This window comes from Bemisia tabaci, chromosome 1, assembly GCF_918797505.1.
Source record: "Bemisia tabaci chromosome 1, PGI_BMITA_v3".
Lineage (NCBI taxonomy): Eukaryota > Metazoa > Arthropoda > Insecta > Hemiptera > Aleyrodidae > Bemisia > Bemisia tabaci.
The window spans coordinates 21,217,121-21,236,537 of NC_092793.1; the positions used below are offsets into that span (position 1 = coordinate 21,217,121).

The 19,417-nt window shown below is 39.1% G+C and overlaps 1 protein-coding gene across 1 annotated transcript; it reads right to left on the minus strand.

Annotated features, from left to right (window-relative positions):
• Window positions 1-1,772: 1,772 nt before the first annotated feature.
• Window positions 1,773-19,272, minus strand: LOC109041236 (KAT8 regulatory NSL complex subunit 2). Its single transcript, XM_019057502.2, has 8 exons — window positions 18,832-19,272; window positions 17,284-17,519; window positions 15,933-16,104; window positions 15,130-15,293; window positions 14,064-14,200; window positions 12,392-12,514; window positions 10,568-10,708; window positions 1,773-2,234 (listed from the first exon to the last, which is right to left on the minus strand). Exons 1-8 carry the CDS (start codon window positions 19,014-19,016, stop codon window positions 1,848-1,850), a joined length of 1,545 nt encoding a protein of 514 aa, XP_018913047.2. The 5' UTR covers window positions 19,017-19,272; the 3' UTR covers window positions 1,773-1,847.
• Window positions 19,273-19,417: the final 145 nt, after the last annotated feature.

A 19,417-nucleotide genomic window follows, 5' to 3' on the forward strand; every position in this document is an offset into this window, starting at 1 on the left:
TCGAGTCGAGGACAAGAAGACGCTCAGATTTCGGTGTACGGTACCGTAGGAGCGGAATTTGCGGATTTTTCCGCTGCTCTCTGCTGTCAGATCTCAAAATTGTGTCGAGTTGCATGCACCGTCATTTCCAGCGAGCCCGCAATATTTCAAATCATTTGGAAAAAAAAACCAAAAGTACGAGAAAAACTTCCGAGAAAATCAGCTTATGATTCATCCATGCAATTGAAATAGGATGCTTAAAAGATATCAGCCGAAGACCATACCCATTTTCCATCGTGCTGTTTCATTAGTGAAATAGAGGGCATAGTGCGTTTTAGCATGGTGTTAGGGTTTACGTTTGAGAACAAATTAGACTTCCTACTCTTTTCAAGAAAACGAGGTCAATTTCTGCGCTTTTAATACTGCTCTTCCACAACCCTTGGATTCATCAAGTACAATGAAATTTGCCTTTTCAATGAAACCATTCCGTTTAAGAATCGAAAATTCACAACAAGAGCAAACCGAGCATCTTGCTTTGACAAAACGCCTTCATTTTTCACGGGTAGGCAATTTCTTAACCTACGACCACGTTGATTCGTATCCATTTCGCTGTGCCGTTCAGCCAGTCAAACAGGGGTCAAAATGCGTTTTATGTTGGTGTCAAGCTCCATGTTTATGACATTTGAATCTTTGATCGTTTGAGAAGCAGGAAAAATAGGAAAACGACGAGCTTCCGAAATCTGCAGGACGGCCATTGACGACGAATTTTTGGGGCAGCAAATTAAGGAAACGCGGCGGCAGATTTCAGAAGATGATTGTTTTCTGTTTTGGGTCCCTACCCCCCTCTAAATTTAGCCCTGTCCAATTTTCCATGTCACCACTGAAAACGCCTTTCCAGGAATTTCGGTTGAAATGTTTGGGGCAGAATCGAATTTCAAAATATTATTGTATTGTTCATATTTGGTTGCACAGGGAAACTACTGACATAAAGGCTGTTTCGAAAATGAACCGAGAATAGTATAGTTCCGTGTTGTTAAATGTAGTTAGAATATTTGTTGGGATATTTATCAGTCCTTTAAATTTGAGGTCTGCTTGAAAGGTATATGCTGCTAAGTAAAAAGGAACATTTGCGCTGTGAGTGGCTGAGCCTGCTGATTTTAAAGTTATGGCCATTCAATTTGCCACAATCCGTATGCCAACAAAATACGGACTTCGAACAATGATCATGGATCACGATCAGAGACCGCACGAAAATTGTTGATGAAACAATCCTAAGAGTATGAATTGGAAAGTTAAATGAATTCATGGTTATTTTATCAGGTGATTGTCAATGTGTAAAGTCAACTTACTTGTTAGTCTTCGGTCCTGATGTATTTAAAGTGTTTTGACGATGATCATTTCGGACCCATAAGTGGGTACTTCAACAGGTCGAAAAAGCGAACGCTAAAACGCGAACTTGTCGAGAAATTAAAATGAATAAAAATAAATACGTTAGGTATACTGCACTTTACTCCACGTCATCAGCGCGTACTGTGTACCCATCCGTGATTTTCGTTTCGTGACCTCCAGCGAGGAGGGGAGAAAACAGGTGTGCCACTTGTCAAAAGGTACACCTTTATGAACACCACATTTATGAACACCTACGTGGGTCCGAAATGATCATCGTCCAAATACTCTAAATGCATCAGGACCGAAGACTAGAAAGTAAGTCTACTTAATATTGAACAAATAAATTTGAAACTCTGTCATTTCAGAAAGAGAGAAATAAGGTGAAATAAGGTTCAAGGCCGAGATTGAAAACAAAAAAACCAATTTTTTATTGAGTATAAATAGCTAAACAACAAGTGATTTACTTAAACTCTCACTGATCAGTTTCCAGACTGGTGTCCATAATCATGGTCCTCCGGTGGACTGTCCTTTTCTTTTGGTTCACGTAGAAGGGAGCTCAGCTCACTTCTTGACGACAGTTCTTGATGAAGGCTCGGTGCCTCTAGGATACTTCGGAGGGTCTGTTTCGAGTCGATGTCCACGTCCGAGCAGGATTTGGTATGCGATCGACTGCAGCTGTGCTGTGACATAGACTGCTCTGAGGAAACGTGTTTTGGCGCGGGTGCTGAAATGGCTGAATAGGTCTCGCCTTCTAACACACGCTGTAGTTGCGTTTTTGCAACTGATTTTTCTTCTTTTAAACGCTTTACAGGGGATAATTTACTATCAAAATCTTCTTTGCAGTCTGCCTTGGTTCCGTTAGAATTCTGTAACAAAGAGAATTTTATTGAGAGTTTGATGCATTACTTTTAAAATTATTAACCCCCAGACAAGGACCCAGATCTCACCCTAGAGCGCAAGATCTTCCCTTCGTTGTGAAGGTCAGGGTCGGATTTACCTTCTTGCCGCCCATGGGCCGCCTGTATTTTGCCGCTCCTTCTCATTCGTTTTGAAACATCGGTACATACCATCAAGCGAACGTGTCGGAGGAGGAGGGGTGCATAAGACGCGTTTACTCGTGTTGGGCACATTTCTTGTGAAAGCCCTGTCAACACTAGCAAAAGTTCACGGAACTTTGCGCGAAAATTAACTTCCGTAAACCTATCTCTGTGTGGACGAGGCCTTTCATTTATAAGAAAATAACGAAAAAATTATTAAAGAATAAACATGAATGTGGTTTAATGATTTTAATTCCGCCACCGCGCCAACCGCACTGTGTTTGGCGCAATGCGTGAAGTATCCCTACAGTCTTGTAGGCGCTATGCGTTTCACGCTGACCGCTGCTGACCAAGGGACCGCACTGTTTTTGACGCAATGCGTGAAGTATTCATGCAGTCTTGTAGGCACTATGAGTTTCACGCCAACCGCTGCTGACCGCACTACGTTTGACGCAATGCGTGAAGTATTCATGGAGTCTTCTAGGCGCTAATATGTGTTTCATACTGACCGGCGCTCCGAGGGCTTCTCTTTCCATCTCAAGTCCTCGTCATCATTGCTCTCTGCGCCGCGCCGCTCCAGGCCAGATTGAGTGTTTGCTTTCTCTCTAAACTAGACTAATGAAAAGCGCTGTCCCATGTATCACCGAAAGACGAACAAATTAGAAATTCCTATACTTTAACTCTCAGGAAATGAGAGATTTTTTCGCCTTTTCTCGTTTGTAATTTTTTTTCTAAATCAGATTTTTTTCTTGATACCTATATTTGAACAAATTACAACATTTGCCGCCATTGGCCGCGGCCCATGTGGCCACCCCCTTAATCCGGCCCTGGTAAAGGTCATTAAATATTTGCGGAATGAAACATTTTTCCCCGTTTTAATAGTACTTTTTCCGTTCTTGGTCAAATTTTTTCTTATCAGCTGTACCTAATCGCATTTGCTAAAAGGATTATATTTAAATAGCAATTAACCTGTACTTCGTACAGGTCGCAATCGCACGCGCTAATATTGGCGCGCTTTTTATTTGATGGCGATACAATTAGAGTTACTCGGTGGTTGCAAAAATTGTGTCGTGCATTTCAGTATATTACTTCCACGTGTTGAGCCCGGACCAGGCCCGCCACATCCCATCTCGGGCCCTGGTACCAATTTTCTGGCCGGGCCCCTAGCACAGGGGGGGGGGGGGGTCCGGGGGGCTTCCCCCGGGAAATTTTTGAAATTTTAAATCTATTTGGACGCATTATGAAGCTCTTATGATGGAGATTTTCCATCAATTTCTGCAGAATAATTACGCCTTTTTTGTTTACTTTCAGCACCAAAAACTTTCGAATTGTTGCATTCAAAACATCTATAAATTTTTTTTTGAGGGGGCAGATGATAATTTTCAATTCTATGGGGAGCCGGGCCCCCCTGGACTCCCCTTTCGTACGTCTATGGCAAGGGAGTTAAGCCATTGAAGTCGAGGATGCCCAGAAAGGAGCCTCTTAGCATCCGACAACGGAGAAAATGAAACACAGTTACTAAAAATATCATTCTCATATATTCAAATCTTGAAAATCTCTAAAAAAGTAAGAAAAATTTTATAGTGCCCTAGCGTGTTTTTGAACTTTATTCACCTTTTGCGGAATTTTTAGGGTAATTTTTTCACTTTTCCCTACGAGACAAGGGTTAACATGAATTCGTAGTGGTTTTGTCACCTGCGTCACGGGCCCCTCCAGGGCCCGGGCCCCGGTACCAGGGACCCAGTATCCCCCCCCTTGTGGCGGGCCTGGCCCGGACGTATTGATTTAAAAGCGAGAAATATAATTCACCTTAAATTCGATTGACATGCAATATCAGCTACTCAGAATTTAAATTAGTTGTATCTTTTTTTCGGTGCTCCTGCAGTGTTCAATGGAATACAAGCGGAGGACTGGTATGTAAAGATTATGCGTCCGACGTTCTTATTCCTTTTTTTATTCCTTTCTTTCATATTCTCTTTTTTGATCCTTTGGAGCGATGAAATCTAAGAATAAGTTCATAACCGAATCGTACAAGAAAAAGCGCAAAGGCGAGCTGATAATAACACCAACTGTCAGTCAGTTGACTTCGGCGCTTTTTCAACTCCCAGCTCGGACCCGTTTACTTCGAAGGCTATGAATTTTGGATCCCTTTTTGTTCGTCCCAAGGTTCCTACTCATATTTCTTTTTCCCTTTTCAACATAGGCATACTTGTAAAGAGACTTGCATGAAACATTGAAATAATATTTCTCAACTTACTTCGGAAAAATCGCGGCAGATTTTGAAGTATTCAAATTAGTTTACTCGTTCAAAATACGCAGTGAAAAAGTTACAACGCAGTTACAACGTCGCAAATTGACTGCTTTTTATCTCACCGTCGGTGATGAGAAAAAGTGTACCTACGCACGCGCTAGGGTGTAGTTTCCAACATCAAGTCGAAGTGATACCGTTGAAGGCGCCCTGAGCAACTATTCCGCCACAGAAGTATTGCACAGTATCAGACGAGAATGAAGGCGCACTGCCGTATGTCAATTGACCTGCGTCCATACTGAGCGGCCACGTGTGTTACTATGTCTGCTATCATATGAGGGCTATGTCTGTGGCCGGCTGCCTCCTTGGCCATGGAGGTATCTATTTCAATTTGCAATGTTTGATTGGTCAGTGCATGGCTTATGCCATTGCCGCTAGTCGGTTCAAGCGTATGGCTTGGAGACTTAAACGCAGAATAAAGAAAGTAAACCTTGCAATTCCACCTGCAAGAATACGGAATTGAATTCTAGTTTCACGACTTTCACGTAACATTTTGGAGGGACGGGAGGAGAGGGTTTCGTGAATTCTGAGTTGCTGTGTAAATCACGAAAAGGAAGAGGACCACGTCACACGAACCATCCAAGAGCATCCCGTCTGGAGCAGGTAGCAAAGCCTCAGGGCATTATTTATCAGACAATTCACCGAAAGAAAAATTGGAGTTGAAATTAAAAGACCATAAAGAGCCCAAAAATATCCGTAAAGCGTACTCGACCTTTCTTCTCCGAAGAAGAAATCTGAAAAAAGGTTATTTTAGGGTGTCTACCATTTTTAGGAAAATTTAATTTCTTTGTTTACCCACCATTTTCATCCTCCCCTCCTAAAGTGCGGCAACCACCCGTCGACTCCGGACTCCTTTCGGCTTTTCTCGGTTATTTTCGATTGATTTTGGCTGTATTCGGACATACATACGGTGTGTCCTGCTGATGACGTCATAAGGCACCCTTTATCCCTTATCGCGTCGCAGAAGTTCGTCTGTAGAGTACTTTTTCGGCCAAGTTCGGCTCTTCTCGGATTTATCGGGCTATTTTCGGTCATTTTGGAGTATTTCTCGCTGATGAGGTCATCGTAAAACCCGTTGATGACGTCATCGGGGTGCGTGATTCCTGCCGTTCTCGTATTTAAATATTTTTTTATTCTTCGTGTTGCATTACCTATCGCTTGCAAATAGTGGACTGGTGCAAATCTCAAACCGGGCAATCATGTGAACTAAAGCTTCCTCCAAGCGCAAGTAACTGAGCGATCACACCTACGAAAAATGGACCGCGTTTAGCAGAAAGGAACCAAGCCACATAATTTACTATCATATTTAACCGGGCAATTCGATGGTGTAAGTCGGCAATCACATAACTCGTTTGCGGTGTCTGAAAATCTCCGCCTCTATGTTATTTTTTTAGAGGAGAACAAAGTGACATCTACGGTAAAATTCTCAAGGCAAAGGTCGAAGAGGTTTGGAGCGGCCAGGAAGCCGAAGAACAGGCTGGTTTTAGAGCCGGTAGGTCTACCGTCGACCATTTGTTCACCATTACCCAGGTCATCGAGAAGAAAAGGGCGGTCAGCCAGGAGCTGCACTTGGTGTTTGTGGATCTTCAGAAAGCTTATGACAGCGTGCCGTTAGTGAAGCTTTGGGAAGCCTTGGAAAAAAGGGGTTTTAGCAAAGGACTTGTGGGGGCAATTAAATCATTTTATAACGGGACGATAGCAAAAATTAAATGTCGTGGAGAGTTGTCCGGAGGTTTTTTCGTCACAAAAGGGCTAAAACAAGGCTGTTGTTTGTCACCAACACTATTTAAGGTATACCTAGAGCACGTTTTAGAGGAATGGAAAAAGAAGGTTGCAGGAATGGGCGTTCCACTCCTTGATGGGCAGACCCTTTATACTCTATGCTTTGCCGATGACCAGATCGTTGTAGCTCAAGATGAGGAAGATGCAGATTACATGACGCGGAAGTTGGTCGAAGAATATCGGAAATGGGGCATGGACGTTAGTGTGTCCAAGACAGAGAAGCTGGTCGTGGGAGCAGCGCATCAACGGCAAAGCATAGAGCTTGAGGATGGACGGCGCATCGAAGAGTGTGACGAGTATAAGTATCTCGGTGTTTGGCTCGATCAGGATGGAAGGATGGATAGAGCAATTAAGGACAGGATCATCCAGGGCAGGAGAGCCATCGCGATGCTGAACGGGGTGCTCTGGGATCAGAGCATCTCAAAGGCAAACAAGCACCGGATATATGACGCCATCGTTAAAAGTATCGTGCTCTATGGTAGTGAAGTGTGGCCTTTGACGAAAAGAACGCAAGAAATGTTGAGGGCAACTGAAATGGATTTTTGGCGGCGATCTGCCGGCATTTCGAGACGGGACCGTGTCCGTAATGAGAGAATTCGCCAGGTGATGAAGGTTGAGAAAGATATCGTGCACGACGTCATGTCCAGGCAGTTATGCTGGTATGGACATGTGCAAAGAATGTCGGAGGAGAGGTTGCCCAAACAAGTTTTGGATTGGGTACCACCTGGGAAGAGGCGACGGGGACGTCCCGTAAAGGGTTGGCGGCAGGGCGTTGACAAAGAGATGTTGCGGTGTCAGTTGCCCGATAACCTCTGGGAAGACAGGCATATGTGGCGCTTGGGTGTCGTAGAACGCCAGAGTGCGTTATAAAGCGAGGATTCCTTGAAGTTTTTGCAGAATTTTCTTCGCATAGAGAGGAAAAATCACTGGAGTTTTAAAGAATTGCCGTTGAGTAGTTTTCCGTTTAAAAAATAAAGTGTGATAGGAAGTCTGCGACGTCGCAAATCGAGTTATGTGATTGCCGACTTACACCGTCGAATTGCATTTTTTACACAAGAGCGTTTTTGGGGATTCCCTTGAAAATTTTAAGGGATTTGCTTCGTACTGTGCAGAAAATTCACCGAAAGCACAAAAATTCGGACAATTAACCGTTTTCTTGTGAAAATTTAAATTGCCCGATTAAATTTGGCAATAGCTAATGTGGCTTGGTTCCTTTCTGCTTAACGCGATCCAAATGGAAGGGTGACGCGTAGAACATAACGCGTTTGCTGCTGTGACTGACTAGAGCGTTCAAAGCACAGCTAACCTGAGGAATCCCCCCTGGAAACGTACAGGATCGGTCGAATATGTGAGCCACTTATTGGAACCACAATAGGGATTTCATGAGGCCTCAAAAATATCGGGAGAGGCGACCCGAGAGATTTTTACGACTTTAACGGGAGCAGAAACGGCGCACAATGGATTGAGTCAATTAGAGCGGTCGGACATTAAATTTTTGACTAAAACTGCAAATTTTGATGTTTGTTTCGTCACGTTTTAAATTTTAAGAGATGCTTTCATCAGAAAATTTCACGAGAAAACCATTGGAGCCACTTTTAGATCCTCTAAGTTTTGTATGAACGAAGTTATAAGCGTTTAAAGTTTCCAAATTGCGTCCGACCTCTCCTATTGACTCGATCCTCTGTGCGGCGGTGGGCGCGGAAGCGGGGTGCGAATGACCTCGAAAAGCAAAATAAAGGAGCCCGGAATGGAGCGTCTGAGCGTACACAAAACCTTTCTTAATTTTACGAATCTGATTGGACAAATCCTCAGAAGCATCGGTATCATCGAGAAAAAAAAAAACGTGCGAGAATGGAGACGGTAGATCACCAGATCTCTTCGGCACAAAGAATTTCTTATAGATTTTTCGTAATATTTCGGGAAAATCACAGCAGATTTTTGAGTGCTCATATTCGTCGAGAAAATTGCAACGTCGCAAATTGAATCATGAATGCTTTCTACCTCACCGGCGGAAAATGTGAAACTACGCAAGCGCTAGGATGCTATTTCAGCGATAATCGTAATCTTCCCCCATGAAGTCGAAGTGATACCGCTGAAGGCGCCCTCAGCAACTATTCCACCACTGAGGTATTGCACAGTATCAGACGGAAATGAAGGCGCGCCGTTGTATGTAAATTGACCCGTATCTTTCATTACTACTGTGAAGAGTCCTACTAATCGTACGGTATGCTGCTCCTGTTCGATCGATTTTCGTGGAACTTGGTACGAGGTGGCATTTTTCGATGGGAAACTAGAATTTTAGCTTAAATTTTTAAAAGAAAATCCAAATTGGTGTATGTAGTCTAATATGCTATCTCGGCTCCTGTCCGTCCAAATTTGGACGTATTTCTATCAAACGGAACTAAGCGCCATTGAGGGAAGGAAGGGAGAGGAGGGCTTGGATTGGCGGGTGTTGCAGAGCACGATGCTCGTTCCGTCTCATACTCGCAATGCTTCTCCATGGCGCTTAGTTCCATTTGACAGAACTCGCTGCCTGGGATTCTAAAATCCTCAAAAGGGACTCAATTTGGCGCTTAGTTCCGTTTAACAGAAATACGTCCATTTGTGCAACTTGGTACCAGGGAGTATTTGTTGTAAGTGAGAGTCGAATTTTCAGTCAAATTTTCAACATTCAACATTTCTGAATGGCGGAGGTGGCCTAGAATGATATCTTGGCGCCTTCGAAATTATTCAACTTTGCAATCGAGACATCTACTTTTCTTTTTCTGCTAGTTTCAAAATCCATGTGCCGATTTAGACCTTGATATTTGCGCACTCTTCAACTTTTTGGTGTTGAAACTGCCTGTTTATTTATTCATGCCTTTATTTTTTTATTCCTAGTCTCCGGGGAATATAATCCAAGTTTATAATCTTTACATCATCGATAGGGCAAACGCAAGCTGATAATAACACTGAATGTCACTTAGTATGTTTCGGCGCTTTATCAACTCTTTGGGCCGGTTTACTTCAAGGGCTATGGATCTGTTTATATTCGTTTGAAGGTTCCTACTCGTACTTCTTTTCCATTTTTTAAAGAAAAACATACAAAGAGCTTTCAGTGAAATGTTAAAAGAATATTTTTCGTCAATTTTCGGTAAAATCAGGGCGGATTGTAAAGTGTTCATATTCATGTATCCGTACAAAAAAGAAAATGAAAATGGTGCAATGTTACATTTGAGGTATGAATATTTTTCACCTCACCGTCAGTGATGGGAAAATGTAGAACTGTATAAGCCCTAGAGAGTATTATCAGCGCAATCAGGATCTCCTGCCATCAAGTCAAAGCAACACTATAAGACACTCTGAATAACTACCTATACCGCTACAGAGGTATACTTATACACACTCATTACACAGTATCAGATGAAAATGAAGGCTCACTGCCTTACGTAAATTGGCCCGTATCTTTTACCACTGTGTAGAGTCGTACTAATCGTACAATTTACAGGATCTATTCAATCGACTTTATGGGTGACATTTTTCGACGGGAAACTTGAATTTCAACTCAAATTTTCAAAAATCCAAGATGATGGATGTGGCCTAAAATAGTATCTTTGTTCCTGTTTGATTGCCCCTGTTTGATTTGTGCATCTTAGACCTTAGTACTACAGGGTAATTTTTTGACGTATCAGTTGAATTATCAAAATTCAAAAATCCAAGATAGTAGAAGTGGCTAGGAATGTTATTTTGGCACCTCAAAAATTATCCAAATCTTGCGATTAAGGTATCTATTCTTTTTTGGTTCAGTTCTAAGACTAACCAAAGTATCTCATTGAAATGTTCTCAGAATATCATTGTACGAATAAAAAAATTTACAGAGAATATCCCCTAAAATTTTCGATTTTGGTTAAAAAAAACAAAAAAAAACCACAACATGAGCGAAGACTTTAGTCACAATCAGAGGTACTCATTTTTTTACTTAAGCTGTCAATTTTCAAGGTTCAATCACTCTCAGACTTGCGCTTTTAATTATAATGTCACTCTATCATTATAGAAAAATACCTTAGGGAAGAAAGTAATTTTCAAAACTTACGTCTACATTGAGATGAGGTAAAGCCGGAAGACTCATATGGAAAATGCATGTGGATCTTTCAAATAAAACTGCAATTGGTTCACGGCACGGAATATCAGCCTTTGTAAGGCCGCAAACTTTGAACAAAACCTGGTTTGGATCCTGTTGAAGAATACAATAAAATGGTAATTAGGTAAAGACTGCACAAAAACTGGTTCTCTATCCCTACAGGTCATTATAGGCTAACTGCACCTAAAAGTAAAGAGCCTTGGTCAAGTATAGCACATAAAAAGTCGACTATAACGACAAGGTGCGAATTTAAGCATTTTGATATTTTCCTCTTCAAAATTTCATATGAAGCAAAATTTGCACAAAACGATTCTTAAAATTAACTCTTCACCAAGATATTAATTAACGTTTTTATTTTGTATTGCTTATGAATAATTTGAATATCGACGGTGTACGTCGGCAATCACATGACTCGGTTTGCGACGTCGCAGACTTCCTGTCATATTTTATTTTTTAAACGGAAAACCACTCAACAACAATTCTTTAAAACTGCCGTGATTTTTCTTCTCTGTGTAAAGAAAATTCTGCAAAAACTTCAAGGAATGATGTCAATTTGTTCTCTTTTAAAAAAAAATAACATAGAAGTGGAGATTTTCAGACACCACAAACAAGTTATGTGATTGCAGACTTTCACCGTCGATATACCGTTCAAAAGAAAAACCAGAGTCTATGAATTAAGGCGCCTTTTACAACTGTTTTGACAAGCTTCTTGATCAAGTAGTGTTGTTCTCTTTCTGCAGCCTGATTGTTGAAATTTATGTCGGCATGACAAGAATCGAAAATCCTTACATTACACAGCGTGGGTAGGGCTATGTTTTGTCTTATCTTGCCGACGAAGCCGGTTAAAGTTTCAACTGCCTGCTGGCTGTTGTACAATGCTGCTGTTGACAATGTGCAACGGCTGAACCGAAGCACCAACATTGAGGTGCCATACTTTCATGCCTCAGAGATTGTTACGGTAACATTCAAGATGCCATTAAACTCGAGTGGATTATGGTTTTCTTATGAGGGGGAAGCTTGAGTTTATTGTTATCTTGGTTAAAAATTACTTCAATAAATTTTCATACAAAAATTTGGTTTCACATGATATTTTGATGGGAAAACATGTAATTGGTTGCTTAAATTTCTACCGAGTCTAGTGGTCCATTATTTCAACCTTATTGTTTGTTGCGTTTCTGCTGATCTTCTAATTTTCTGATGCACTTAGATGAATGTACACTTAAAAATTAGGTTTAAAATTAGGCAAAAATTACTCTAAAAACTTAGGGGTGATATAGTATTAGCTACTGAAGGTACATCAACCTTTGAGGGCAAGGCAACCTTTAAAGAGGCATAAAATGAATGGCGGTGGGAAATTAATTGGGAAAATAAGTAGGAAAAATTATTTCCAAAAAATGCAACTACATTCATAAGGAGATGCAGTGCATACAATGGTGAATTGCACTGAGTACAGGACTTGCTGGGTGAACTTACTTGCAAACAAGTAAAAAACTTGCAAACAACTTGTAATGTGCAGGTCATAAAAATAACAAGCAATCATTCACAATAGATGCATTGTATTCACTAGACCTTTGCCCTGGGGAGCTTTCTACATTATTCCTATGACAACGGACTGTCAGCTACGCAGTTGGCTGAAATGGATAGCATAAAGTCGCACTTTGCAGAATGAAAAAATACATTCACAAAATTATCATAGAATCGCATGAGAGGAAAATCAAACGCTTATTCTGTCTAAGTACCAATAATTCTTTGAAAGAATGGCTTGCTGTTGCTCACCTCTATAATATGTTTGCGGCAATACTTTGATAACGGTAAAACTTTCAGGGCACACTTAACTCCACCCTCAGTGAATATACATTTGGATCCATGCGCTCCTCTCATTTGAACACCATTGGCGGCCTATAATCAAAACACAAAATAGAGGCAGAACATTAGATAAATTTATAGGTAGAACAAGGTAGTAAAAGAGTGCTGGGTCCACACTATTTTGCGAGGGAAGCAAGGTCGAAAAGATGAAAAATTTTCAATTGGAGTAAAAATTTTTCAATATGAGTAAAAAATGTGTGCTCTAAAAGGGTATCAGTGCAGAGAAAGAAACGATTTTTAGGCAGAGAAATGATGAAATAAGCTGATGGCTAATGACTCGCAGCTCGACATTTCATAATCTCTCTTAATTGAATGGTATTAGTCATCCAATGGACATTTCCAATGTATAGAATTGCCAACCTTAAGATTTTTTAAGAAAAATTTCCAAATTTTGATTTTGTTTGTTTTATGCATTTTTTTTTTTTTAAAGATCATTTTTTAAAACGAAGTAAGCAGAAAGATCTCAATAATTTTGAATCTGACCCAAAACTGACTTTTTACGGCAGTCATCTAAATCCATACCTTACAAATAATCATGGATTCTAAGGACACAAACAGTTCGGGCACTAAGAAATTTTAAGTTGAGAAAAAGCGAAGACCAAGCAAAAATTCAAGATTTCAGCCCCGCACACAGCTCCAAGCAGGCTTTATCTTCCCCCTCCACTTCCTTCTGAGTAGGCAGAGGCTGTGTTGATGCTCAAGGCATGGGGAAAGAGGAATATTCAGCTCAGAACTGAGTGTAAAGCTGAATTTTCAAGTCCTGATTTTGAAATTTTGCCCCCAAAAAAAAAAAAAAAAAAAAAAAAAAAAAAAAAAAAAAAAAAAAAATTGCTGGCCAAAATTGCTGACCGATCAATCGTCGAGTTTTCCGGCTTAGAGTGCGGCCACGACCCCGGGGAAGCTTTCTGAGGTAAATGCGTTTTGGACCCGGGTGGAGCAAGGTGTTGATCATTGCTGAAGTCGTGCTGTTTGGCTGTTTTCACCCCCTCGCAACCCCTACATGGCAGGTTGTGAATTTCAATTCTTCCTTACTGAGCCGTTTGTTCCCCCAGAATCCAAAACCTTTTCTTTGAATGCAGAGTAAGACAGCTAAATTTAGTAAACCAATTTTGGGTCAGTATAAAATTGAGATCTATATACTTACATTGTTAAAAAACACACCATGATAATCAAATCTAGGGATTTTTTCTTGAGGAACCTTGAAATTGGCAATTTTAGACAATTTTTAGTGAAATCTAAATTTCAATACCATTTTTTGTTTGGGAGGTATTGAGGCATAAAGGTTTTATTTTTAAATCCCCTTGGGGTTCCAAAAATTGGGGAAAAGAAGGACTCTAGGTAACGTGAGTAACTAAATGGTTCAAGAAAATCTAGAGAAGGGGCTCTAGAGAGAAAATCTGCATCACTCTCTTTGATTGATATTTAGATGATTTCATGAGGAAGTAATCTTATCAGAGTTCATTAGCATTGACCTAACAATTGTGTAAATAGCTCATTGACGTGGATTTGTTCAGACAACCATATATGATTGTAAAGGTTGATCTGATTCCAAAAATTAAAATAATTGATAAGATGATCTTACTTTGACACGTCTTTCTATCGATTTCTTGCGCAGGATGGCCTCAATACCACTATGCTTCTGATATCTATTTAGGGCTTTCAGTTTCTGATAGATTTGCTCTTCTTTTAGAGTCAATCTTGGTTGAGAGTGGATGTTCACTGTGAAAAGAAGCAATAAAAATTAAAATAAAAAGACATGAAAGAACAGAGGCAAGCATAGGGAAAATTCTATGGTGATGATAAGTAGAAAAAAAGTTAAATGCATGTATGGCATCCGATGAGCCTTAGTAATTATCATAGGATTCCCTTACTAATGGCTGATACCAGTGGGAAACTTTATGAGAAGAATAGTGATATCATTAAAGAAACTCTTGAAAGAAAGAAATTTTTTGTGACTTCTCATTGGTGAAACCCCCAAACCACGAATCTCATTCGTCGTGTTTTCAAATCTCTGTTTGTATTTCAGTTTTTTTAAGGAGTACAAATCAACATAGTTCCTTGAAGTTTTCACAGAATTTCCTCTACAAAGGGACGAGAAATCACAGATATTTTTATGAATTGATGTTGAGTAAATTCCCATTGAAAAATTAAAAATGACAGGAAGTAGGCAAAGTCATAAACAGAGATACATGGTTTGGAAGTTTCACAGTCGATACTCGGATTTTTACAGTTTTAATGGCAGTTCTATGATCACTTAGTTTGGAGGAAAAAGATTCTGACAGTTGTGTGTTCTAAAAATAAATCTTTACTTAATTGAAGAGAGAAAATTTTAAACTAAGTAGATATAATTACTTAGGTTCAACTTTAGATAATTCTCAATGAAAAAGGCAATATTTTCTTTGCTTCTTTCTTTCGACTGGATTCTACATTCTTGTAAATGGGCACCTTCTCGTTAGAAGTTTAAAAAAGTAAAATAATAAATTGTATTCACGTTACAAGAACGTGAGAGCCCTACCCTGTAGAAAAGGCCACGACAAAAAATCGCTAAAGTTTCTCTCGCATGATGTGATACTACGACAAATCTATTGAAACTGCCTGTAGAATGGCAATGAAAAATAAATTTCATTTTAGTATTCTTATTGACTTACTGAAAACTTCTTTCTCCTTCTTCAAATCGTGCAAAAATTCTCTCCTTTTTTCTCTGAACACATATTGGAGTCTTTTCAACTGTTCCATGTATAGAGCCTGTAAGTTTATCATTTTCCCTCGTGTGATTTCAATGATTTCTTCTTCGGTGTAGACACCTGCATGCCTAAGGGAAAAAAAAGTAAACAAAATTAAATATCCTATTTAAACAAAAAATAAACACCTGAGATTTGACAAAACTTATAAAAAATTGAGGCTAGACAGAGGTTAAATCCACAATACCTTAGGGGGAATGACGTAGCAGAGAGTTAAGAAACTAGGTAATCAGTGAATAAAAAAAGAACGCAAATTATTTACAATGTAAAACTGAATTGAGGCAAAGAAGGCACGTAGCCCATGCAGGTACATACAAACAAAGTTGGTTTTGAATTTCTATTTTTTGAACGTTTTGGCTTATAATTCCCTCTCCAGTGGTGTGAATCAAATACTTTTGAAACACCAAATGAGACCAAAATCAAGGTGTTTGCAAACTTGGAGGAAAAAAAATGTCTGAATTTTTCTTGTTTTCCCAGACCAAAATTCTTTAACATTGCACATCAACAATTAGGATATGTAGAACTAAAAAAATGAACAATATTTGGCGTTAATTGCTCTGCAAATGATAGAGACATGTGGATTTTTCCTCTTCAGATATTAATTATTCAATTGATGTAAAAAAACACAAGAAAATGGGAAACCAAGGAGAGAAAACAAACAAAATGCCTCAGACATGAGACGAGAGAGAAAAATTACCCTTAACTCTTACCTCAGTGGCTCATCTTCAAAACTTTCTAGACTTTCCGTACCCGGTGAGGTGTTTGAGTTGGCATCAAACCAAGGAGGATTGAGGTGTGCAGTTTCCACATCGGAGTCAGAGTCACTAGCGTAGTCCAGCACTTTGCTCACTTGAGCATTTATTGAACTTGCATCCAAGTCCACTGGAAACATTAAAACGTCATTTAGAAATACTCCTTAAAAAAAGATCTTTTTCTTAATCATAGAGAAAGCGACAATATTTGTGATTTAATTAAAACTACAATGATGGAATAAAAATACAAACCGAAGACTAGGGAACAAAACAGTCTGACTGACAATTTTGGCGAAAATTAGTTTGTGACTTTGGCGCATTCTAAATTATAAAATATGCAAACTGATGATTTCATTTTTTCTAATTCCACATGGAAGTGCTTTAATAACACTATACTTAATGGATCGAGCAATTTGCAAATCACAAAAATAACGAATTTTCTTCATCCTGTAAAATCGTCAGTTTGCAGGTGGGTGGAGTCCTTTGCTCCTTAGCTATCGATAGCTGCATTTCTAATTAAACCACAGTGCATTTAATAATCAAGCAAGTTACTTATCAAGATGAGGAGTAGGACAGTCAGAACTGAGAAGTCAGCTCCATGGAAAACTTGAAAAGCTGGAGAAGGCTCATGGAAAGTGCAGAGTAAATATTCTCTTCTAATAATAAAATACACTGATGACTTAAATTCATGAAAAAATGCATTATGGACATTGGAATTAAAGATCTATTTACTGATATTTTAAATAGCATTGAGTAACTTTGAATTAAAAAATTGATGCTTTAAAGAAACTATTGCAATTAAAAAAAATAGTGGCAACTCTATTATACGAATATCGATGGCCAAAGTGTGAAACAATGTATCTCCCTTTGCAGCGTCCCAGACTTCCTGTTTTACTTTACTTTTTCTTTGGAAAACTAGTCGATGTAATTTTTTGAAAATTTGCCTGATTTTTCTTTTCTGTCAGCGGAATATTCTTTAAGATTTAAACCATAAAGCTTGCTTGTTTCTTTTCAAAAAAATAAAATAGAAGCGGATATTTTGAAACACCACAGTAGAGATGTGCCATTCCACACTTTGGCCATCGATATTTAATAATAATTCAAAAATGTATTTGAGCATGGGACTAAGAATTGGTTTCCACAACCCAAATATCTGTCAACAAAGATTGGAAGATAATTAATGTTAGGAAATAATAGAAAGCTTCCAGAGCATAATCCTTTTTCGAACGAGTGGATTAAAAAACTGGAAACTTTATTACACAAGTTGTGCTTAAGAATCTAATCCAACATAAATGGATACGGAGCATACCAAATGGATTTAGACAGTTCTGTTTCAGAGAGGATTCGGAATCGTCCGGCATGGAATCTTGGAACTCTTCATCTTCTTCAGCAGACCTAGTATCCGAGCTGCAGGAACTAAGGTTATCTTTGTTTGAATAGTGAGCAAGGGATAGGAATAGAGTTTCCATTGAGCTAGGTGGTGCTTTTGGTCGCACTGTTCTCAGATTCGTCATCCTTTCTTGACTGCTATGCCCCTCGCACAACCTAATAAATGGATTACAGCAAATAATAGCCAAGTTACTTAATACAAACAAGAAGGGATGAGAGAATGAGTTAGGAATGAGTTGGGCTAACAATAAGCTCACATGGTATCATAATTCTGATAATTTCCCTCTGAAAATAGACTGTAACCTAAATTTTGAGACCAGGTTCTGATCAACTTGTAAATTAGGCTGTATTTTTGAAAGAGCTGATTTCTTCCTTTGGCACGTGTAAGTAGCTACTACATAAACAAATAGAATTGCACAAAATAAAATTTTCAGGCTATGGCATTATCTGCTTTAGAAAAAAAAAATGTACCACTGCACATACATATCATAATTTTTTAGTGAAAGACACAATTCTTCCGAAGGAGAGGTAACCTTACCGTAACACCAACTGGGAACATTTAATGTAATTGGCTTGAAACACCATTCACACTCGTTACCCACCCGGGTCCTTAAATTATAACCGGTTGAAAAACCAATATTTATCAAAATGGCTGAGGAGATTTTACACATGTGTTACAGAGTGCATTAATAGAGCTCATAAAGACAGTGAAGATATATAATATGAATTCCACTCAGCTTTCATGGACAGTAAAATTGACACCCTTATACGCAGCCAGGGAATCATACTAATTACCTACCCTGACAGTGTCCACATCACATAAATTTACAAATCTGCAGATGAGACATAGGGTCAATTATCTTTATGATTGCATTTACTTTCCATGCTATGATGGAAACGGCAGATCTTCTCTTTCTCATGCACTCATACAGTACAAAAGTCCGCTTTTTTAAAGAGGACTCAAGTTCTAGCATAAACTTTACTTGGTACGGAAACATCCAAAAATAAAATTCACTGATTGAAAAAGTCACCTCCTAACATTGCTGTCTCAATTTGAAGGCTAATGTGAAAATAAAGTTCTGGTACTTATGTTTTAGGGGATAAAAAAGAAAACTTGATTAGGTACATTAGAAGTTACAAATTTGACAGGGAGGAAAATCAATAGGGCTTGAACTTCCTCTGAAGCAATGGAGTGTTCAATAAGATACTAAAACTCAACATATTCTAAAGGACAGAGTGTGTAAAAAGATGGACTTTTCAAAGATGGTGCTGGATTTGAGAGAAAATGGAAATAGACTTGTAGGTAACCATATGATTATCAGTGAAGGTAGTTCTAAGAAGCACTTAGCATTCTGTGGCTTGCTATTGCCCATTACCATTAAACGTTCCTCAGTAATGTAATAATAGATAAAAGTGGAGCAAAGTGATTACTGCAAAATTTGAAAATGATGAATTGATAAAAAATTACCCTTTATCGCATCGTTGTGCTGGCTGAGTGCAACGCTTATTACTTATAGGGTAAATGTAACTGCATGGTTGAAATGGAGCTGCTTTGTCTTGCAAAATGTGCTTCTTACAGAAGTTGAAATCTTTAAGAGGTGGCTCAGAGCAGGAATAATCCTCCATGGAACATTTCCCGTCAGAACTTGCCATAATGAAGAAATGAAAGTGTAGCAAGTCAGGCTTAAATGTTCAGTTGACGAGTCTTCAAGTTATCGTAAAACATCCTGAAATTATTCAACGCACTTAAGAAAAATAACATGAGATCCATAATGAAACTATCACACGAACTGTTTACACAAACATTAGCAAGAAAAGAACAAGAGAGTACAAAATACTAAGAGATGAAGAACATAATTTTCGGACAACTAGACCATTGCACAATTATCAAGTGTAAATACACAAACAAAACTAATCGATGTTGCCGTTTCAGCAACTATATTTCATATCAACACCAACTTACAACCAAAGGGGCTGTTAGTTGATGGACGATGGACAATGCTGGATGCCTATTGGCTATAGAAGCCTAGTAAAAGCGTTCTGAATTTCATCAG